Below are 24,466 nucleotides of genomic sequence, written 5' to 3' on the forward strand. Positions count from 1 at the left end.
TCGTTGGATTATGGTTCATTTTTTCCAGTACCCTCTGTTTTGACTCCTTGATTTTCCTTTATTGTTGGTGTTGTTCTCATACATTCCTGTGGTTGTATAAAGCCACTATTATACTGTATATGTGTGTACATATGTGTGTAAGCACATATGTACACACACTCACAAGGATGCATTTCACGGTTGATTCTTGTCAACAACTAAAAAAAACTAGTAAGAATAAACAATGACCAATCCATTTTTGCTTGTGAATATGTTCAAGGACACACATTTTTCTGAAGTCACATCAGTGCCATACTCAGTGCCTAAAAACACTGTGCACCAACATTTTAATCCCCCAGAGACTTATGCAATCATGTAAGTGGATATCCAGACTCCAGAAGGACCTGGGAACGTTTCCCCTTTCTGCAATATTAATGCATATGTTATCAGGAAACAGAGAGCATTCACTTTAATGAAATTTTATTTCAAAATCGAGTAAATGCAAGAAGTCTTCTTCAGTCAGAAATCCGCAGTCTTTCAAGCTGTCACTGAGAGTCAATGCTTCTGAGTTACATAACTGTAACATTACGAACCGACAATGCTGTACAGTTCCCACTTAACTTATTTATCGCGCTCTTAATGCGGCTCTGTGTCACAATGAGTATGACATGTTTGCAGTATTTTTGCAGTCCGCTGGGTGTGGGCTGGGGTGGCGGATTGCAATGGCTTAAAATATAACATTTGTTGGTTTCTCATTAGCATGAATAATGTAACATATGATGTGATCTACAACTGCATTACAAAGTACGAACACCGCTTCTCTCTTGTCAAGTAACATGATGTTTGTTGTCTTCCGTAGCTATACATAGAGAGATCTCATGGGCCACAGCTGTTGTCTGTATCATTTTGCATCCAGGCAGAATTCTGTGTGTTAGCAGTATACGTGATATAATTCTTCAATTATGGTTAATTTTTAATGTGATAAATAGTGGCAGGAAATGTTGTTTGAGACACAATTGACACTATCGCCGGTTTTTATCAGGCCAAAATCTTGATTAAACTTCCTCCTCCAATCTATTGCCTATTAGTTTTCAGATTTATCTTCAGGTTTTTCTCATATTTGTGTGAATTATTTCAGCGTTTCATAGCTATTGACCTTTTCTAGTGAACATATACCTTAAGACATGGCTACTTTTTAAAACCATCTTACAGTAATTGCACCAAGAAAAACACATTCTTGACCAAATAAGACTCCAGCAAATGAGAAAAACAGCAGGTTAATCCTTTAAAACTTCAGTCCCATCACAGCAAGGTAATTATTAGCACTTATCTGGAAAGTGTCCTGAAACTTACAGTAAACCCAAAATAAACACTTAAACTATTGTCTTAAGAGACCAACCGAAAGTAATTCAGCATCACTTCACATTTACAACAGCAATGCTGCTACAATTGCCTTTAATTATGAAGACATTCTTGAACAATGCTTTCAGTTGCTACACCAGACTTTCATTAACATTTAATTGTCTGTTAGGTGACAGTTATTTGTGTATGTTTTATTGTCTTGATTTCCATTTGCCATTGGCTAAAAGCTTTGATTCTGTTGGTTCTTTTTTCCCCATCTCCCTTCCCATCTGTACAACAGCCATCAAAAAAGAGCATAGAGAGTAATAAGAAGAAAGCCACTGCATTCACTTGATCAATACAAATGAGACAGAAAACAGCAAAAGGCAATTAGTGTGCACTTTCATTTGTCACTTGTGCTGACAAACAGGCTGTGAAGATTACCCTTTTTTACCCAAACAGAACATGTACAGCCACACCTCCAGGAGTGTGATTTGTGTTTGCAGCATGCCGGTTTTGTGGGCATTGCTAGAGGTGACCAGGTCTGACTACGGTCATTGTTAGCATCTTTTTTTGGCTGGGAAATCCAGCCTAGCTTTCTGGATTCAGAATGATGTCCGGTAACAGGCTGTTTGTGCTCTGCGGATTGGAAATAAACCAGTTTGTCCCAACCTTTTGGTGAGTTAGTGTGTGATAAGTGAGGTGCCTATCCTGGCCTGGAACTTAAGGAACCTTTTCCTCATTATGTATGGTCCCAAGCTTATGATTAAAGACAACCTCCTGGAGCTAAAACATACCAGAAATATAAAATTCAAGAACTTTTACTCATCGGTTCAAAAGTTTCTCAAGGCTAGTAAATGGATTTGGTAAGTAATGACGACCACACTCTTTCAGCATACAAAGAAACACATCTAAAATGAGAACATGAGCTCAGACAACTGACAAACAATCAGCAATAGAGCACTTTAAAACTTTCACTTGCTCTGGCTTGCTGGACTGTCTCACTGCCTCTGTTAGCCAGGTTCAAGCCCTACAGGGCAAAGTCTGTTTAGTTCCTGGCATTTAGCATTGGAATTATGCCTACAGAGGGGCAATGTGGCCTGAGCAGCATTGCACTGGCCCACACAAATAAAAAAGCTGTATGCAAAGCTTCATTTGGGGGGGGGGGGGGGTTGCAAATCCATTTTTGTAAACAAAAATGCTGTTGTTTTAACAGAACTATTTAGCTATCTGAGCTACTTTCTTCATTTTTCTTTAAATGTTGTTTACTTCATAAAACTATATATACCTATATCCTTCCATGGTGGTTAACAGGTTTTTCAATTGAGTGCTCTCTCATCATCTAGAATCAGTAATGTATTTGGCCATGAGCTTCCTTACCATCAACAGTGAAGCACTTCTAATATGTTTTATTCTTAGGAGGATATCACAAGGCATATATAAAAATGTGTACAGAAACTATCTATCAAGAAAATAAAATCTGACATTCTGTCTCACTTGCAAAACATGTTTTCTCATTTATATTGACTGCAGAATGATCAACCTAATTTGTTCTACATCGCTCAATGGAACTCATCACTCCAGAAAAAGTTAAGAATCCAAAATATATACAAAACCAATTACTACTCTCACATATTTACAAAAACTTGTGTATTGACAGAATGTAAATAGCTACCTAATGGTTTTTGAAGTAAAGCACACCATGAATAATAAAATACAACTGTAGCAACAACTCTAAATTATGAAAATATTACTTGTTGTTGTCACATGGTACAGATTTTAGATGTTGGAGTTTAAAAAGCCTGATGCTAATAAAGCCACTTATCTCTTATTTACCAGAAAAGCCACAGCAGATGCTGATTTCAGTGGATGATGAGAGCGTTGTAGTATAATTACATTTGACATGAATGCAAAGTCTGAGATTCATGCCAGCTTTACTGCCAAAAATCAGACTGGCATAGAGGAGCAAACAAATGCTAATTTAAACAGTTTGCTTAAAACTATTCTGGTCTTAGAATTACTCCTTAGTTCTGCTTGTTGTTAAAAAAAATGTTGTCATTATAGTCCAGGACTTTTTCTTTTTTTTTTCTTTTGCTATCATCCAAAGTCTAAAACAAGTCATACTGCCAGCCAGTACTTCTGCACAGTGACAGGGGTTCTTACTATAGACTTAAAAGTAAACATTCCTCTTGGATCATCTTCCCTGTCTTTGGTTTATTGAATTTTCCCCAGAGATTTAAGTGTCATTCACACTCATATGCAGTCACTCAGGCATAGCAGCAAAGCCAAGAGCTCCTTTTGGGGCTGTGGGGGAGGTTGAAATACAAACATACTGGGCTTTGACAAACTGAAGAACTTCAGAACAGACAAAATTGGTGGAGGTGGCGTACTTTTTAAGTTTTCTTCCAATCAATTCACACATTTTTTTCTCCAGTTTTCCAGTATCTGGTAGGTGCATTTGCATTTGAGGGGGTGGATTGGGAGAGGGGTTCAGGGTCATCACGATCAACTTCCACATAATTTAATGTGTACCTCTGCCATTTTGTGGGGGGAGAGGTGGGCAAGCCCAACACCCCCACCCCCCACCCCCCACCCCACCCCACCCCACATCCCCATAATATCTACATGCAAATCACTTGCATCACAGGCTAGTTAACATCTAATGCTATAGACCAGGGGTGCCCAATCCTATCGGAAAAGGGTCGGTGTGGGTGCAGGGTTTCATTTTAGCATTTTCGGCACTATGACACCCAAAATGAATGAATTAACAGAAGTTGCTTATTAATGATCAGTTTTGCATTCCATTCCATTGCGCTAACATACTGCACTGTTTAGGATTTTTTTGACCCTACAAAGATAGAGATTTTCGGTCAGATAGTCACATAGAGTTTCCAAATTGGCCTAACAGGCATTAGCGGCTGTGACAGGATTGAAACAGATAGGATCTGCTACAGGGGAACATGTGGATTTTCCCGACACGGTGTGATTCCAAACTGAAATTCTGAATATTTTAAGGGAGTTATCTTTTAAGCACCGACAGAGAGCAATCTTACTCGGGGGCTGCTGCTAATGTAGCTGACGGATGCCAGTCAAACCGTTTACTCGCCTCATACGGAAGCAAAAACAATATAGAGTACTTGATGAGATGGCTCTCACTTGTATTTTACTCCAATGTCAACAGTGTGTGGAAAGACTATCTCTTGAACAAGTATCTCTCTTACCTTTAATTTGAGGTCTGAATTCAGAATGCATAGTCCCAGGATTACCTGCATGTAAACCTTTTATGTGAAAACAAGACGACATGATGCTATTAGGAACCTTTTATCCCTAGTGGGATTAGCTCCCATAGTAACAGCTGCTTGAACTGGAGTTACAGTGAGTACTTGTGGGCCTCTCTAAATACCCAAATCAGGATATCAGAAGCAGAAGCGTATTAATGTTGCAACTATATCTACAGAAACAACATTAAGGCTTCCAGTGGTTCAAAAATCAGTGATTGAATTCTGAATAGGACACTCAGAACATAAAATCAGCCATCCCTGAATAAGACTTACATATTGAAGACTAGATGTGGTCTCATCTTCAGATTTTTTAGCTCATGCAACATTAAATTGTATAAAGGTAAAATAATCTCTCACTTTGTGACATTATTATTATTATTATTATTATTATTATTATTATTATTATTATTATTATTACTACTACTACTACTACTACTACTACTATAGCTGGTGGTCTTAGCCTATGTATTGTTCAAAAGTAGAGTCACTGATGAGCATAGATTCATGATTGGGTTGTGACATTTCTAAACTTAAATTCCAATTCGAGAGTCAAACACAGCGAGAAAATAAGCATTAAATTTTAACTATATCCATAGGATATATAACTATATCAATGGATAGTTATTATTTCAAATGTTCCATACATGTGCAGAGAGAGAGAGAGAGAGAGAGAGAGAGAGAGAGAGAGAGAGAGGAGTAGGCTAAGTAGCCTGGAGATTGCACTCTGCCACAGCTTCAGCACTGCTGCTGTTTCTCCACGGCTGTTTCACACTGAACATACAGCACAGGCAGAGCAGTCCCAACGCGGTACCTACTCTCATTCACTCACTGCCAACCTACAGAATTACTCAAGGCTGCTATTTTTGCTTTTTCTTCAGTGCTGACTGTCGCATTGCCTCTATATGAGTTGAATGGACGTTACAGGCAGAATATTCTAGGGTAAAAATTGTATATTTATTGGCATTTCATTAACTTTTTTGAAAGCTTTATTTTGGTGGTACTGTGGTGTACTACGAATTTCAATTTAAGAACACCCGACAGGACGAGAGGATAATAATTTTGTTCCCGTTTTAAAATTACCCATTTGTGATCATTCACGGTCGTAGAACATTAAATTGTGTCGCCTACATGTTGAGGAAACTGGGTGAATAGAAGGTCCAGCAAGGTGTTTGGGGTTAAAATTAAATTGAGGTGTCGTTGATACACACTTCTTCTTTATCTTACCCATTTCCTTTGTCGCAAGGAAGGACAGCTGCGTCCCGATCTGTGCTACCGGTTGAGCGGCTGGCACAGTTTGGCTCGAAGACGAATTTTAGAAAACAAAGCTTTGTGCAGTTTTCAAGAATTTTAAAGGGTTTCTTCTTGTTTTTTCTTCTTTTCTGGGGTGTTTGCACAGAGAAACAACTGGACGCGCGACATGGGTAAGTACACGTAATGCTACATGGTATGCGCAATAAATGTTTTCAGTAAATCGGGCACTAACAAATCAAAAAACTGGCTGTCAGTGTTCAGTTCACGAATGTGTCTATGCCAGATAATTCAGGACACATGGTTACTTCAATGAATCGTTTGGAATATTTACTGTATAGGTTATTTTAATTGTTTGCAGTAAGTTGATGCGTGCCCGGGGGGAAAGGGAAACATGCTCATTCGAATGGTTTGAAGTGGTTTGGTGTTATACTCAACATTATTTGCAGCTATAAATACATTTATTAATTGCTGGGTTGTAAAGCCTGTTTTCACATTATTCAAAATTGGTCTATGAACTAACTACGTTACGGCAAGAGACAACGGAACGGCAGATGTGTAGACAGTTACAGACTTCCTATGGTATCCCATGTATTTCTCTGACAGTGGTTTAATTTAAGTGTGTCTGCCTGGTGTCATGCACTGTACCAGCTGCATATCTATGCATCATTGAACATGGCTGCCAATTAACTAAGTGCTAGCTAGTGCTCTAATGACACGCTGATCGCAGGCAAGGTGCAGATAATTACTGTATGCAAGTCTGGCAAATCGTGCCCTCCTACTTTTGGTAGGCATGAACATAGGCATACCGCACATATCTGATATATTCAGATAAGGGCAAAAATGCAACAGCATATTGACAATTGTTGCTTGAATGCAGTATTGCTATGGTAACACTGTGGTTTGAATAAGTATCGTAATTAGTTGTGATTTGGTTGCTTGCGTTCGGTCGTTTGTGTAACATGACCTGCAGTGTGCTTGTAAAAATTATTGTATGTCTCTGTGGCCAAACGGTAGCTCATGCATTGTCCTGATAATGTTTATTGTGCTTCTGCAGCAAGTTACCGTTGTAGGCAAAGACGTGGGCAGATGACATCAGTGACAAGATTGTTAACGGTGTCTTCCCGTTGCCACATTACAGTAAACTACATCCTTTCTCAAAAGGGTCTCCACTTGAGGGTATTAAACGTCCAATGTGCATTTTATTCCTTTACTAGATCACAATCAGGTGGGCTGTTGAATAAGTAGGCTACCTTACCTTACCGCTGCTTCTCCCGCTCTGTCAATACCGGATTTTATACAGACAATCATTCTGGGAATCGTTCAAATTAAGCCAGTGGTATTGGTTGAACATTACAGATATCTTCTACATGAGTAAGCAGTGAAATGAACAAGCAGTGCTAGTACTTAAGAGGATAAATGGTCCTCCTCTCTACGATGCACAGGGGGAAGCAAACGTTCTTCTTCAATAAGGCTTTGTTAATAAGACGAAACAGGTTGACAATTTAGTGTGAATGTTTTCTATTTTATGTGTGCAGTAAGTAATTGAAATTAGAACAAATTAGATTATTAGATTTAATATCATAATAAATAATTTATATAATACAGAGCAGTGTTGGACTGAGCCATAACATATATATTTTTATTATTTTTTCTTTTTCAGTTTTCAATATGCACACAATACTGGTAGCTGAAAGGAGAATACTGGCAGGATGCTTAGAATAAAATGGTTGCATTTTTCTTTCACCAGAAGCTTAATATAGTAGGATATGGGTAAGCTATATACAGTGTGTGTGTATATATATATATATATATATACTTTCCGGCCACTTTAATAGGTACACCTACCTAGTACTGGGTAGGACCGCCGTGTGCTTCCAGAAGAGCCTAAATTCTTCATGGCAAGGATTCAACAAGATCCTACAAACATTCCTTAGGGATTCTGGTCCATGCTGACTTGATAGCATCACACAGTTCCTGCAGATTTGTGAACCAAACATTCATGCTGCGAACCTTCTGTTCCCCCTCATCCAAAAGGTGCTCTATTGGATTGAGATATGGGGACTGTGCAGGCCATTGGAGTAAACTGAAGTCACTGTCATGTTTGTGGAACCAGCTTGAGATGATGTGTGCTTTGTGACATGGCACATTATCCTGAAGGAAGTATCCATTTGTAGAAGGGTAGACCATAGTCATGAAATGAATCACATGGTTAGCAACAATGCTTAGCTGTGGCATTAAAATGATGCTCAGTCAGTATTGAGAGGCTAATATGTGTCAAGGAAACATTCTCCAAACCATTACACCACCACCAGCGGCCTGCACTATTAACACAAGGCAGGATGGACCCATGGTTTTCGAAATCAAGATTCGTAAGACCAGGCAACATTTTTCCAATCTCAGTCGTCTATTTTTTGTGATCACGTGCCAACTGCAGCCTCATCTTCCTATTCTTAGCTGACAGGAGTGGAACCTGGCTTGGCCTTCTGCTGCTGTAGCCCATCTGCTTCAAGGTTTGATGTGTTGTGCATTCAGGGATTCCCATCGTGCACACCACTGTTGTAAACAGCTGTTTTTTGTACATTTGTGACCTTTCCTGTTAGCTTGAGTAATTATGCCCATTTGCTTGTGACCTCTGTCATTAACAAGTTGTTTCTGGCCTCAGAGCTGCCACTCATTTGATGTTTTTTTGTTTATTGCACCATTTTCTGTAAGCTCAACAGAAAGTGCATGTAGTGCATGAAAATCCCAGGAGGGCAGCCATGTCTGAGATTCTAGAACAACCACGTCGGGCACCAACAATTATTCCAACAGTCAAAGTCACTTAGATCACACATCTTGCCCATTCTAATATTTGGTCAAACAAAAGAGTAAACCTCTTCACCATGTCTACAGCCACGTGATTTGCTGTTTGGAGTTGGGAGGAGCGGGCTCTTTGCATTAATGAGAAAGTGTACCTGATGAAGTGGCTATTGAGTGTATGTATATATAATATTACAGTGCAGATGAAGGGCTAAACTAGATATATATATATATATATATATATAAGCACAGTATAGCCCTTCATCTGTACTGTAATATTGGCAGGCAGTTACAACAAATTATAATTGTACTAATGTAAATATATAATTGTAACACATTGTCTTACATAATTATATCAGGCAGACACTATGTATTCCTTCTGACTTTTGACAGTTTTTCAGTGGTGTAGTCTGGTATTCTGATGCCATTATTTGAAACCTATCAAGCATAACCACAATCAAAGTTATCTCTCTTATAGGATGTGCATTTGCATTCATCTTTTGATTGTGCCAGTTATTACCATTTGTCATTAACCATGTTTTATAGCAACACAAAATGCATTTATGGTCACGATTAGAAATGACACAGCTGCATGCTTCATAATCATGTGTCATAGCAGGTTGTGGAAGTTTTTTTGCTTGATTCCGTTTGCATTCCACTCATAGAATCTGAGTAAGCTTGAGCCTTTTCACTGCATGGTATTTGAGGCTGAGATACATCATTGCAAGCGATGCCGCAGTTATTCAGCAGAGCTCCAGTCTGGCAATCACAGACTTCAAAAGCTTAACTGTTATATGCACTGTCATCGTACCAGAAGGTTATAGTGAAATAAGTTACACAGTGCAAATGGTGACACATGATCCTCCAAGAACATTCTAACAACAGGATGAACCCATAGAGAGAGTGACAGTTGAGATCCCAGGATGTCTTATGCTTGTATCATGCTACATCATTGTATGAGCTGACTTACAGTAGTTCAACCTCAAAGCGAAATAGTAAAATTATCAGTGTTAAATCAACCCTTACAGAGTACATATGGTCCCTACTAGACACGTATGTACTCTGTTAGAGTTGAATTAACGCTGGCCATTTTGGTACAATGGCTGTGGACAAGCAGAATATTTTTGCTCTTTCATGCATCTTTATTTTCACAAGAATCAAAACTCTACAGGTGCAACCTCCTGTAGAATAATAATGTACATTATGCAGTGACAATTAATGATATGAATGACCAAATAATGAATTGGCAGATGAGAAAAATTGAGGAAAAGTTAATATAATCAGACCAGAATACTTTTTCATTTTTCAAATCAAAATAACACATACTGTGAGAGAACTTCTTTCTGAGGCTTATCTTCTTCTGTGTTTGATGAGAGAATCATAAAAACCTAAGGAAAATTTGTGAAGGTCTATCATGGTAGTTTCCACAGCAATAAGGAGCTGAAAAGGTCTTGCTGGGGCAAATCTTTAGATTCACTGATATTACTGTTTTTTTTACCATTATTGCAGCCACTTCTATTGCTGTCAGTGTAATTGCAATTTGCAAGATCTCAGATTGTATTTAAGGATATGTATTAGAAACCTTGGATTCACCACGTCGAGATTACAGCAGTTTTTTTTTTACATGGTCCCCACCACCCCACCACTGCTCATTTTTTGGGACATATGTTAATGTTATGTAAATGAAAGCAGTCATGTTTAGTACTTTGTCACATATCATTTGAATGCCATAACTTTGTGAATTCTGTGACCCATAGACATCACCAGGTGCTCAGTATCTTCTCTGGTGAAGTACTCTGGTCTGTACTGCAGCCATCTTTAGCTCCTGCTTGTTTCGGGGGCAAGTCTTAAGTTTTCTCTTCAGCATATGAACAGCTGGATTCAGATTGGGTAAATGACTTGGCCAATCAAGAATTTTCCAGTTTTTGCCTTCGAAAAACTTGTTGAATACACCTGACTAATCAGAAACATCTGTGAAGCCATCTGTATCTAACATTATGTTTACCTGAAAAGGAGGGACTAGGTATAAAAAGTACTGTAATGATGAAACCTAATGTATGAAGACACCCTTTAATAAAAGCTGTAACTTCAACACGTGTGAATTGTTTGATTACAAATCTAAAATTGTGGAGTTTAGAGCCAAATCCAATTCCAAACATTGTTGAGCTTACTGTATGGATCTGCGACCCATCGACATCACCAGGCACTGGGTATTTTCCCTCCTGATGCTCTGCCAGGCCTGTACTGCAGCCATCTTCAGCCTTGTCTTCAGCAAGTGAAACACATGTTCAGTTGGATTCAGGATGGGTGATTGCACTTGGCTAGTGGAGAATAAAATTAAATCTGACAGTCTTTAGCCTCATATTTATAGTTTTATTTCAGATTCAATGTGCTGGAGTACAGAGCCAAAACAACAAAAATTATTTCAATGTCCCAATACTTTTGCATATATATATATATATATATATATATAGCACAGATTGCACAGATCGTAATTTGAAACTATGTTGCAATGTGCCATGTGTTTGAAAATGGAGGTTCTTCTGTGTTCCCAAATTATTTGTTTTGTACCATCTGGTCTCTTAAAATATGTTGAACAAGGAGCTGTTGAGTGGCTTATCCTGTAAAGCCGCTGTGGACGGGTCCTACATTCTGGATCATGTCAGTGCCAGCTGTGGATGGCAACCTGGCAAAGAAGCACATGATTAGCTTTGGCCGCGGGCAGGAACATCAGTTGGCTGTACGTTTGTGATTCGTCATTCTCTGGCAAATTGCTCTTATCAGTCAGGCACTCATAGCTTGCTTGCATGGGCTACAAATGAATTGTTGTCCTCCAAATAAGTGTCTGTACAAACGTCTGGACTATGGACTGAGAAGAAACGGCAGATTAGGTTTTTGAGGAGAGATCTTGTTTCATAAATGTATATGTTCCACATTATAGGTGACAGTGTTGGGGAGTAGCAGAACTGCATGAATTCCTTGCTCAACTATATTTCCAAAAAGCGTGTGGTAGCTTGTGGTACTTCTTTTTGTTATCTAAAGATGTTCAGAGCATAGAAACAGTAGTGTAGTCGCTGCACATCCTGATATATACTGTAACTTATCGTTATAAGATTGATATGTCGGACAGTAGCCACTGACGCAGTATTATTCTGTACTAATATTGTGAGTGCAAAATGGATGTTTAACTATCTGTATAAGCATTATTTCATCCTATATTTGCAATGTTTGGAATTAGCCTATTTTTTCAGACTGCAGACAGTGTATATAGTCTCAGCTAGGATGTATTTACAGTATAGTATTTCAGTATTTTACAGTGTGGTGACATGGTACTCCCTCCATATAAAGCACCATACAAGCTCACTCTCCGTTAAAGCCTAAAACTTTATCTCTGACTCTGGGGATTCAACAGTGAAAAACAGTAGGAGAAAAATCCACTTACATTAGTAGATGTTTCGATTCAGCTACAAGATGTATTGAACATATTCATTCGTTTGTTCATTAATTTATATATTATATTCAGCTTATCAACATAAAGACATTGGTTCTGCTGCTGTAGACATCATTTCAAAAGTATAGTTCCGGGCAATGTGCTCAGTAATTTTTGTCAATTCTGTCATTCCCAGTGTGGAGTGAGCACAGCTGAGTAGCCATGAAATTCTCAAGTGAGTGGTTAGGGTGCTAAATCAAGTATGGAAGCAAATGACAGCACAGAAGTGCTTGCCCTGTTTTCTGCCTTGATTGGGTAAATCCAACTTACGGATACTTATTTTAAACTTATTTTTGTTGATTTTGTAAAAGGTTAAATCATTTTCTTCACAGAAATTGTGCCTGCCCGGTATGCCATTAAGATGTTATGTTCCTTTTTTACAGTAGGCTACCTCATCCATACCAGTGCACTCCTAGGTTGCACTCATGTTTTCTGTCCAGCTGTCATAACCACCATTTAAATCCCGAGTTTCTGAGAAAAGGGTCTGTTACGTCTTGTGCTGTTATCAGTTTTTATATTGTTTGGAGCTAAGCTCAGGTTGTGGTTGACAGTAGCAAATGACCTCTGAGTCCTGAAAAAAGGCTTTTGTTGTTTTTTCTTGCGAGGCGTAGAGAAAATGCATTGTGCTAGTTGTGTCCTGCTTTCTCCTACCTGTCTGTCTGGGTACATCTTTGCTTAAATACCAATGAGAATACTAATATTAGATCAATTGAAATCCAACCACAGGAATATTCAGCAACAGATGATAACATGTCACAGTAGGTCTTGATACAGGACAGATGGGATCAAAGACACATACCTTAAAAAAAATAGCTTGTCACAGATACAATAATTGTTATTATTATCATTTCTGGACAAGAGGCACTTCAAAATGAGTGGTAATATTTTGAATAATTTTAGAATTTTTCACACATTTTTCTTAGAATTATAAATCGGGAAATAGAAACAAAATGACAGATTTTTTTTATGTATGATTTCCATTCCAGAAATAGTTTTTTAGGTGTTATGTTCTGATCCATAATGTGTGATAATTATCAGAAAATGGTATAAACCCCGATGGAATATGAACAAAAACAAGTGACGAGAACTAATATTAAGTAAAAATTGGAAAAATGGCATGCAAACTGAAGTTATTTGTAGACTGGTTAGCAGGGGTGGTGATAAAATGTGTCTGCGGATTTTCTTTGTGTAGATAATGATTGTTAAGAATTATAAATGTAAAATGTTATTATTTTATAATACTGCACTAACATACTGTGAGATTATTTCCAACATTTTTTTGCCAACAGACGCGCATGTGGTTTTATATACATCCATCCATCCATCCATCCATCATCTATACCCGCTTATTCCTGATCAGGGTCATAGGGGGTGCTGGAGCCTATCCCAGCATGCCTTGGGCGAGAGGCACCCTGGACAGGTTGTCAATCTATCACAGGCCATTCACTCACCATTCATGTGGTTTTGCAGTTAAACTGAATAGTCTGTTAAAGCAAAAGTGCTTTTCTGATACGAATAAGCCAAAGGGCAAATTTCAAGTTTTCCTTTTAAAACTTTGTAGTTAACTGGGGCATTTTTTTGACTTATGTTTTATTTTATTTTTTTGTTCGGTGAACAGTAACCAAATAAACAAAATATAAATGTTTTGATAGATATTGTTTCTTTTGATCAGGAAAATTCAAGTTAAGCCTCTCAGCTCTCACACATATAATTTCTTTTGTGATTTTGTATGGTTAGTGTTGTTAAACACAACAATGCAGATTTATTTCACTTTTGTTAGGTGTGAGAGAGAGAGAGAGAGGGGGGAGAGAGAGAGAGAGAGAGAGAGAGAGGCGGGAGAGAGAGAGAGAGAGGTTTTGTAGTTTCAGGCTAACCACCTCTGTAGTCTAAATAAAGGTAGCTACTGTCCATATGTAATGTAATTTTAACACGATAATACTGTTTTACCAAGTAAATTAAAAGCATTAGACTTGCATCAAAACCACAACAATTCATGATGTACTATGTGTTATGCTACCAGATGGACATTTTGCATATTTACAGACTTGTATTGAAGACTTCTTTTTTTGTCAGCCTGTGGGAGATAGTATCAAAGATAGTTTTCCTATCGAGGGTATAATGATGGTGAAAACCATCATGAGACATCTTTTCTGCTTTTAATGTAATTCAGATCACGTGGCGAGTAATGCTGTGGCATTTTCTGGCCTTCACTTCAAAGGTTACTTTGATATAAATTAATGGAATTAATCCAACGTATCTTTTTTTTTTTACTATTTCAGTTTTCAATATTTCAATTTAATGGTTTATATTTTGGTTGTAGGACACACAGTAAGCAATCCCAACATTCCTGGCTTTATGCTTGAGGTAGTGATCATGCAAATTTCTAGAACCATTGATGTCATGGCGTGATGAAAGAATATGATTGATGAAACTTTCACAATGGGGTTTTTCTTTCGAAAAGGGATTCAATATCATATTGGGCATGTGCAGGAAAGCTGTTTTACTTGGCAAATGCTCAACTACATTACTGTTCCTATCAGACGATGGCGTTACCCACTCCACTGCACATTAAATGATAGTGCTTGTTCATCGGTAGAGTGTCCATTGAGCAAAATGTGTTGTATAATCTAATGTGAATCAGGCTATGGTAGAAAGGCTTAGCAATATTAAAGGAGAAAAAAACATTTCATAGGCACAGCACGTACATATTCTAAGCCTCTTATCACAAACTGGAAGCGAGGTAACGGTAAAGACAGAAAAGCTAACAGCCTATTAAGGCTTGCTTTTGTTGTATTAGTCACTGTTACCAAAACCAGGAAGGAAGTATTGGTATTGATATTCATGTTACAGTATGTAAATGGCACCCAGGGTAAAGAACATGTTGAAGCTTGGTTGTTACGGGTACTTCACTATCAGCCATGCGGTGCACGATGGTCTTGCATTTGCACTGATCACAGCAGCTGCTTAATGTCCAGGAACCTGAGGGGGACAACAACCTGACGTTACCAGTGAAGTTTCTCAGATCCCTTTTCAAATGATTGCTTTGCTACTGCCCCATCACAGTGCTGTACATCGGCTTTGTTAAGACTTTGTGCCAGTGTAGTTTTTGTGTTAGAGTGGCACTTGAAGGTAACAGGAAAGGTTCACCTATACTAAAATAAGCCATTCTTGGCTGAAAGGACATACGTGTCCAGTCGCCATCTTCAAAGAGAGCTCCAATTGATCTCAGAGCAGCAATTCCATTGTGTAATACCGTTTTCACAGAGACAAACTGTCTTCATCTTTCTGATCAATCTAGAGCCATTGGATCTTCCTGGCTAATGAATAAAAAAGGCTGGCACACAGCAACGATGAATGTTTGCTCTGATTTAAAGGATGCCTGGAATCATCTGTTCTTGTTCATTAAACAGCCTTAATGCTGAGATAAGAGTTAGCCACTGCTGTTAGACATGTTTATTCTGTGACACATGTTCAGCTGCCTGTATTTTCTTTGTAGGTTTCTTTTTTCTTTTCATGAAATGCAACTAGGTGGCAAGAAGCTGAAAGGACAGGGAATTGTCTTGCATTGCTGACTGGTCTGGTGTTCAAATAAGTGTCTGTAAAGCCATGTCAAGTTAACCGTCCAAAGGGTTCTTGACTTAAGGTGATGTCTAAAGAAAGTGCATAAAAACATTCAATTCAGTTCATCAAAGTTCAATTCAGTTTTATTTGTATAGATGTAGTGGTTTTTACAGAGACACTATCTCTTTACACTAACAGGAAAAATTATGCAGGAACAAGTCTGAACCCCAAAAAATCTAGCAAGTGAGGTAAAAAATAAAAAATAAACCCTGGGAAGGAAAAACACAACAACAACAAAAAATCCCTGGTGGAAAAAAATGTTGAGAGAAACTCAAATATAGATGGGGAGTCCATCCTCAGCTGGACAAAAAAAAACAGTGGTCTGCTTGAAGATAATGGGAAACACTGGATATTGCTCACCATCACAACCTTCCCCCATTCATCCTAATGTGTCCTCTGGGATGACCATAGTTTCAACCATAGGTGCCAAGGCATGATGTGTCCATTGTCACAGTTGAGTTATGGTCTGTCTCATGATGGAATGTTATAAGTGGCTTTTGTTCTTAGAGCTTGCTATACCACTCCCTCGGTGGTATATTTAGATGTTTTTATGCTGTTCTGCCAATTTCACCTGAGCTCTCTGGTGGGTGACTGACATTTCTTATCAGTAAAATTACTGTTTTGTTCTATTTTGTAATTGTAAAAAGCCATTTAAAACACTTCACAGCTTTTCATTGTTCCTGAGGAAATTGGTTGCATTGTATACTATACCAGTATTCTTTACAACTTTCTTTACGGATAATCAATGTCTTGAAGTTTATACACTTATTTTAGAGCCAGATCCAGCTGCATTTAAATTAGAATAATTCAGTTTGAAGTGGTAGAAATGGTGTGCGAAGGTGATAATTTGGGCCAGAACTGGTGGAGATACACTTTCCTGGGACAGGTCTTAGGACATTCCCTGTGGGGAGATAGCAGTGGTTAGAGGTATTTCTCTTCAGTGGGAAAAAGAGGAAAAATCCATCCAGATTATCTGACTCTGGTGTAATTTGCATCCTCTCATTGAATGTTGACATTAAAATAAGAAATGCCTTTAACTGTCTTGCCCTGAAGAAGGCTGTTTATTCCATTATGAGTGGGTAAATACTGTAACGAGATGGCACTTGAACATGACGGCCCTATTTTCTTGTTTTAAACATTTTCCAGTATGGATTTGCCAGTTCAGTAAAGCGGCCTACTATTTAAAATTCTCTATTTGGCTCCTATTATTTAAATTCTGGGGTGCTGGTTTGATTACAACATTGGTGATAACCCAGAACCCTCCACCCACACACACACGCACACCCGCCCTGTGCCTCTCAGCTCCCTGCAGTGTGACTTACACAGACACAAAGACTGCTGCTGCTTGTGTATGTTAATTGCTCTGATGCATTTGTACATGTGTAGCTTCTCACTGCTTCAGCTTGCAGCAATTAGGTTAGATGTGTTTCTTATTGATGGTAACCTTTGGGAACTTGGTGGATCACTTGAAGATACTAAGGCAGCAGTAATCTAAGGAAATCTGGCTGACTTAATGTCATCCTACTCCTGTTTTGACGAAGCCTGTTGTGTCCAATCATTGAACTCCCAGTCATTGAAAGCTAAAGCTTGAACGTAGCCTTAGGGCCCTATACCTACTGAGTGACCTGGTTGTTCCACACACTGTATGCTTAAATTCTTGGATTAATTGAGTTTCCCCTTCACTGCTGTATGCTTTCACATCCATGGATGAAAGTACCTGTATGAATACCAGGTTTTATTTCATTATTATGCAGGATGACTATTTGCTGCTTCTGGTTTGGGACATTTATAATGGTCATCTACAGTATGAAGCCACCTTCCTTCGGCTGGTTACATTAATTTCCAATTTTATGGTGAAAGAGCTTTCTCATGCACTGTTTTACACTGGAAGTGTAAAACATCACTGAATTGTGCTGTTGTTGTACCAATACCATTCTGGGATGGAGATTTTCCCACTCTCTTGAAAAAAGCAATTAAGCAGACTACTTTAGCTGGGTTTTTTGGATTGTACCTTCAGTAAATTAGATATCATCCTTCTTTAAAAATGTGTGTTTAAAGCATTGGATTTTTTCCATTGAAAATAGCCAAAAACCTGAAAGTGACAAGAACTCATTGTTTCTTTTTAAGTGTGCAGTCATAGCTGCCAGTGAGAAAATGACTGTCAACTGATGGCATACTTTTACTGACTAACTTCTGAAGCATTAATGCTTTTCACTCTCCTGTCATCAGTTATGTTAATCACTTAATGGAATTACATTAATGCACAGTAGTCATGCTTTCTGGTTCATTTTCTAACATATGAGAGCTGACAATTGATCTTATTTACACTCCCAAGGTTGTATATGTTTATTGGAAAAAAGTTCTGTGGGGCAATGTCTTAATCAAGCCAGGTTTGTGTCTAGTAATTGTCAGAAAAGCTATATGGTAATGTGTTAAGCACAAATTAATTGTCTCCTCGCATTCAAAATCCAAATCCTGAATGGGCCAATAACAGCTGAGGCGGGCGCCCCCAAATGTTGGCACACAGTTATAATAACATTGCCCAGGGTGGGAGTGTTGCAGTCAGTGGAGTACTCCTTGTCTCAATGCTCAAGAGCAGATACTGAAGCTGATTAGGTGTCTATAGTCTATCTGTGTAAAAGGACTACCCTGATGCCGAATGTGTGGTTATCATCAAACATTCTCATTTTCTTATTAGTGGTGTAGTCATCTGACATAATGGTTTCACACCATACAGCTGACTCACTGCAGAGGGGAAAGAAGCAATGGTGCTGGCTACGTGCTAACCTGTGCTCTAAGAACCAACAGAAGAGGTCAGAGGTACGGAACAGACCTGCAAATGCACTTGAGAATTCTAAATTGTGAGAAAAATATAAGAATATGGTACAGCAAGATTGCTGTGGCATGGATGGCCTCAGGCCTGCTGCACTGTAATCCTGTCTGAACCTTGAACCATGAATCTGTGCCCTTTGTGGACCAGAAAACGTTGGCAAATATAAGGGGTGAACCTTTCATCGATGGGAAAGTCACACATGATCTGATAGCACTACCCACATAAGCAGTAAGAAAACGTTTGCACTTTTTCTCGTTTCATTTAACCTGTCTGGATCATTCACTGCAGCAGATGGTTTGCGGAGCAGTGATTTGGTTTGATTCTTTTGGCTCCCGTAAGGGTTCAGGGAGGAAGTGTGTTTTCATCAAGGATGAACTGCATTATGGGGGTCACAGATCACAGGATAATTACACCCGCATCACCACCAGAAACAGGGAGATGTTTGTCCGCGGCATTTATCTGACTCGTATATTTCGAAATGTCGCTGTCGAGCTTTCCGCAAAAACAACTTTACGCAGGTTGTCCCTGATTATGTCCTAGGGAGCCCTCTGGGGGTAATGCACTAATGCACTTAGTGTCAGTGTAATAAAGCACTGCAGCATGTCCTCTTTTTTTATTATCTTTTTTTTTTCCCGCTTTTTTTGGCGAAACTTGTCAGTCTGCCAAGGGACGTGGTGGCTGACTCCCCTGCAGCTGCCAAAGATTTCTCAGAGCTAAACACCACTGCCTCTGAAGCGAGAGAATTGAAATTAGTCACTTTTAAATTAAGTTAACTTTCTGGTCAGTGTGGAATGACATCAGCTTATCACAGTTGTGTGTGTGTGTGTGTGTGTGTGTATGTGAATTTTGTGTGAATTTTGTGTAAATTTTGTGTGTGTGCGTGTGCGTGTCCGTGTGTGTGTGTGTGTGTGTGTTTGTGTCTCTCTGTGTCTGTGCTTTCTGCAAAAATGTCACCAGGAATAATAGATGTGATTTTCTGTAATGGCAACAAAAGAAAATTCACATTTCTCTTTTGGAAGGAGAACACCGTGTATGTGGCTTGCCGTGCACATTTGTTCAGTAAAATGCTTGTAAAACAGAATCCTAGCTATATTTGTACAGTTGGTGTCCAGGCTTCATTTTTCACATTCTGTAAACATTTGTAATGTTAGAATTTTCACTGTTCTTTGGATGAAAGGATGCTGAGGCTAAGATAAAAGGGTTTGAAACCAACCTGGCTTGTATGCAGTTCTTCCAAGTAATGAAATTGATTAATGAACAAAATATATTGCATTTTTACAGTGTTTTGCATAATGGATCACAGGCTGTAGAAAGCAAATATTGCCAAAGGAGGCTTAAAAGCAAAATATCTATAAAAAGAAAATAAATTTAAAAAATGGTCAGTACGTTCATGCATGGCATTTCCAGCGGTTTAAGATATTCAAAATCAAACAGATTGCAGACAGCAACCCAAGGACAGGAAAGGAACGGTCCCCATCACTACTGAGTAGTATGTTCCATTAACAATCAGCGACAACGAGCAGATCAATCAGAGACCGAGGGAGCCACTTCCTTCCCTCACACTTAAAAAGCACTCAAGGAAATTGATAAGACGTTTTGAATGTGTTCCATTGTAAATTCTTGTGAGCGATGGCAGCGCTATATTGGATTCAGCGAGTGAACCTCAGGTATTAAGTCGGTGAGCACTGATCATTGTGTCTCGTGATATCAAGTAGAGGGAGCTGGGATTTGCCCTCGGTGAGATATGGGTGCATGGTTCTTACCGAGACCTATGCATTTGCATCCATTAAACCCCTTTCTCAATATTCGCACATTCGTGGGGCAGGTTTCCGAAGGGTAGCTGCACTGATATATAACTGAATTAAGTGGAGAGTGATTTCCGGGCACAGAGTTGTGCGCGCAAACTGTATCAACAGGATTACTGTTGGGCAAAACTGATGACTCTGTAAATTGTTGCACATGCCTGATTGGTTCTAGCCTCTCTCTAGTGCACTTCTGCTTTTTAAAGTGCCGGGGAAAAAATCACCTTGAACCTCTGGGCCTCGTTTTCATACCTCTTTGCTATCTTCAGATTGTACGTATTACCGTTCTCAAAGCGATGCAGTTTTCTATCTGGAGTTAAAAGTTGCTTTGATGTGGTTTGTTGTTGAGACAGATAAAGCTGGCAAACCCAGACATCGTGAAATAAGAAGCTCGATATTTTAAGAGTTGACATGGTAAATCCAGTCACTCTTCTTGGTTGAAGTGTGTGGATTTCACCAAGGACATGCACATGTAATCAAGAATTGGAATTAATGTCAAAATCTTCATGAGGTTATATACATAAAAACAGCACAGGTTCATCAGGCCCATAGAGTTTAATGGAGAAAATCAAGCCAGTAACGTCAGTTTGGAGAAAGTTGGCCAGAACAGAATTAAGGGTAATGGGAACAATTAAGTTTGATGCAGCATCACAGTATAATAGATTGGAATTTTTGAGTGAACAGGAGAAGCTATATAACCGGCAAGAAATGTTTGCTGTTTGATACTGATAATGAAGGCTGCTAGTCAACAAAATGTAACTGTATACATATTTAATAGCATTTTTATCTGCTGTAACATACATAAATCACCTACAAATGTCTTATTTTATAGTGCTACATTGCAATTCCCTTGGAATGTCTGTACATGACTAGAGATGTGATTCTGGTATGCTGCAAGCTCACACAAAGCAAAAGGAGTGAAACAGAATAAAAATAAAACTGGTTTGAAGATTAAGTAGTACATGCTAGGATATCACATAGGGAAGACACAGGTAACTGTGTGTTATGAGGCTAAATCAGAAAAATTATCTACCATTAGCAGTCAATCCTTCATTAAAAATAAATTGAATTTTTGTTGTTAATTGAAATTAAGCACATTTTAAATTATTATTATAATTATTTCATTTAAGGAAATAATTGAGGATTAAAAGCATGGAATGAAATGAAACAGTGTAAATATCACTGATGCCTGTTTGTGTGGGCAAGCTCAGGTGGGGCATTCTGTGATGTTATTTGTCTTGTTCTTTTCCTTGTTGCAGGGTTCCTACTTTGGGAAGGGCGCCTGGTATGTCTCCTTCTCCAGGTTTCTGTTCTGGTGCTCCTTTGCACAGGGGAGAGGATGTGCCCTTCGAGCTGCCGCTGTGAGGGGAAGATTGTTTACTGCGAGTCCGGTGCCTTCCAGGATATCCCAGAAAATATTTCTGCCGGGTGCCAGGGTCTGTCCCTGCGCTACAACAGCCTGCTGAGTCTGCTGCCTTACCAGTTTGCCCATCTCAACCAGCTCATCTGGCTCTACCTGGACCACAATGCCATCAGCGGCGTGGACGGCCAAGCCTTCCAGGGCGTGCGGAGGCTCAAGGAGCTCATCCTGAGCTCCAACAAGATCATGCAGCTCCACAACAGCACTTTCCATGCCGTGCCCAACCTGCGCAACCTGGACCTGTCCTACAACCAGCTGCAGGCCCTGCAGCCGGGCCAATTCCACGGGCTGCGTAAGCTCCAGAATCTGCACCTGCGCTCCAACAGCCTGAAGAGCATCCCCATACGCGCCTTCCTCGAGTGTCGCAGCCTGGAGTTCCTGGACCTGGGATACAACCGCCTGCGCACCCTCACCCGCACCACCTTCCTGGGGCTGCTCAAGCTGACGGAGCTGCACCTGGAGCACAACCAGTTCTCCAGGATCAACTTTTTCCTCTTCCCGCGCCTGTCAAACCTGCGGGCACTCTACCTGCAGTGGAACCGCATCCGCACTGTGAACCAGGGTTTGCCCTGGACCTGGTACACCTTGCAGAAGTTGGACCTCTCTGGGAATGAGATCCAAGCCCTGGACCCAGCTGTTTTCCAGTGCCTGCCGCATCTACAAATACTCAATCTCGAGTCTAACAAGCTCAGCAATGTGTCCCAGGAGACAGTGACAGCCTGGATCTCCCTGACCACCATAAGCCTGGCAGGCAATGTCTGGGACTGCAGCCCCAGCATCTGCCCCCTGGTGGCCTGGCTGAGGAACTTCAGAGGCACAAAGGACACCACTATGATATGCAGCAGCCCAAAGTCACTGCAGGGAGAGAAAGTAATGGAGGCAGTGAGGAATTACACTATCTGCGAGGAGACTCACACTTTAGCACCAACCCCCGCACCGACCCAGAGGCTAACTCCTACGTCAGCTGCAGCTACCACTCAGCCTCCACCACCTCCCACTACCACTACAACTCAATCTCCTTCAACTTCATCGAAACGCTGGTTCCTTCCACAGCCCATAATTCCCAATCTGGCAGACATGGACTCCAGGAATTCTCGGCCTGCTACCCCCCCTTCCTCCGACAACCTCCCTTTCACCCCAGAGCCAGAGTTTGAACATATGTCCTTCCACAAGATCATCGCAGGCAGCGTGGCACTCTTCCTGTCTGTGTCCCTGATCCTGCTGGTGATCTACGTGTCGTGGAAGCGCTACCCCAACACCATGAGGCAGCTGCAGCAGCACTCCATGGGCCGCAAGCGCAGGAAAAAGGTGCAGGAGTCTGAGCCTAACCTCAACTCCCAGCTGCAGGAGTATTACATGAGTTACAACCCCACAAACTCTGAGACCATGGACGTGCTGGTCAATGGCACGAGCTCCTGCACTTGCACCATCTCGGGCTCCAGAGAATGTGAGGTATGATCCTTCGAAACCCATCTCTAAAAACGTTTTCTACGGCTGGGAGTGAGAGGTAAATGTTTTCTTGGAATGTACCGTAAGACTGATTTGAGAGTAGGGCTAAGCACTCTTGACTGTCCCATTTGAGCAGTTGTGATAAAAACAAGTTAATTGCTTCTTCATTACTGAATCCATCTTGCTGATAAAAATTCACAAATTGAATGCTTGGAATCAAGTGTGCCTACCCCTTATTAAGACAACCCCCCACCAACCACCCCCCCCCCCCACCCTTTTTCTTACTGGAATGTGATTTTAGTTTAAGTCTGTGCATATGTGACTCATTTTGTGTCCAATGTTGTGTCATCTTCTCCTGATGTACTTCCCCATTTTCTGTGCTAACGTTTGGAGAGGAAAAGTGGCTTAGAGAGCCATCCTTGCATGTCTGCTTTGCACGGCATGTATCTGCTAAGGTGCAGTCACTGCACAACCGTGATGTGAAGAGGCACAGAAGCTGCATTTTAAAGCACAGATACAAGCTGACTCTGCACTTTGGTGATTCGCCACATATTTCAAACATTCTGCCTTGATATCATTTCTAAGCATGCTGCATGTCACTGAATGTGGAGGAATTACTGGTAGGTGGTAAGGCACAGAGAATGTCAGTAAATGTTGCTGTGATATAAGTTAAATCAGTTAAAGTAATCCAGACAACTTTTTTACATTTTTAACTTACCTTAAAACTGAATTCTGCTCCTGGTATTCTCTGACAAGTGCTAAATCAGGTATTTGGTTTGCCTCTTCCTATAATTATCTTCACTGGATGAACAAATGCACTTATTTCTTCAATTAAGGAGAAAGTTAAATGAGGTCAAAACAGCCCATGGCAGTTTTTATATTAAAGTTCATTGAGCAGATTCAACCTGCTCAAGCAGATTTACGAAGAAGAAATATGACTTCTGAATTATATGGACTAGACAAAGAATGAGTTATGAAGTTTATAATTAGATTCATCTTCAGCAATTGGAAAATTGGCAAGATGATGCATGCAGCTTAGTTTAGATTTTACAAGATTTTATTTTTTTTAAGTAAATGGCATTCATAAAATGTCTGAGATCATATATACTTCATATTGATCTTTCTATGTATGAAGTGTATGTTTTCTGAATAAATAAGGGCTATGGATTTTGAATATTTTACTCAATGTTTTGGTGGCAG

At 39.8% G+C, this 24,466-nt stretch overlaps 1 protein-coding gene across 2 annotated transcripts in view; it reads left to right on the forward strand.

Moving 5' to 3' along the window:
• The first annotated feature begins 5,330 nt into the window (after positions 1 to 5,330).
• Positions 5,331 to 24,466, forward strand: part of lrrtm4l2 (leucine rich repeat transmembrane neuronal 4 like 2) — a 33,134-nt gene continuing 13,998 nt past the window's right edge. The window contains exons 1-3 of one of the 2 annotated variants that reach the window (XM_064347549.1): positions 5,331 to 5,540; positions 5,998 to 6,022; positions 21,657 to 23,269. In XM_064347549.1, coding sequence (XP_064203619.1) covers positions 6,019 to 6,022; positions 21,657 to 23,269 — 1,617 coding nt within the window. In that variant the 5' untranslated portion in view covers positions 5,331 to 5,540; positions 5,998 to 6,018. Of the gene's footprint in view, positions 6,023 to 21,656; positions 23,325 to 24,466 lie in introns of both variants that reach the window. The other variant, XM_064347550.1, reaches the window with a different exon arrangement.

This window comes from Anguilla rostrata, chromosome 8, assembly GCF_018555375.3.
Source record: "Anguilla rostrata isolate EN2019 chromosome 8, ASM1855537v3, whole genome shotgun sequence".
In the NCBI taxonomy this organism is placed as follows: Eukaryota; Metazoa; Chordata; class Actinopteri; order Anguilliformes; family Anguillidae; genus Anguilla; species Anguilla rostrata.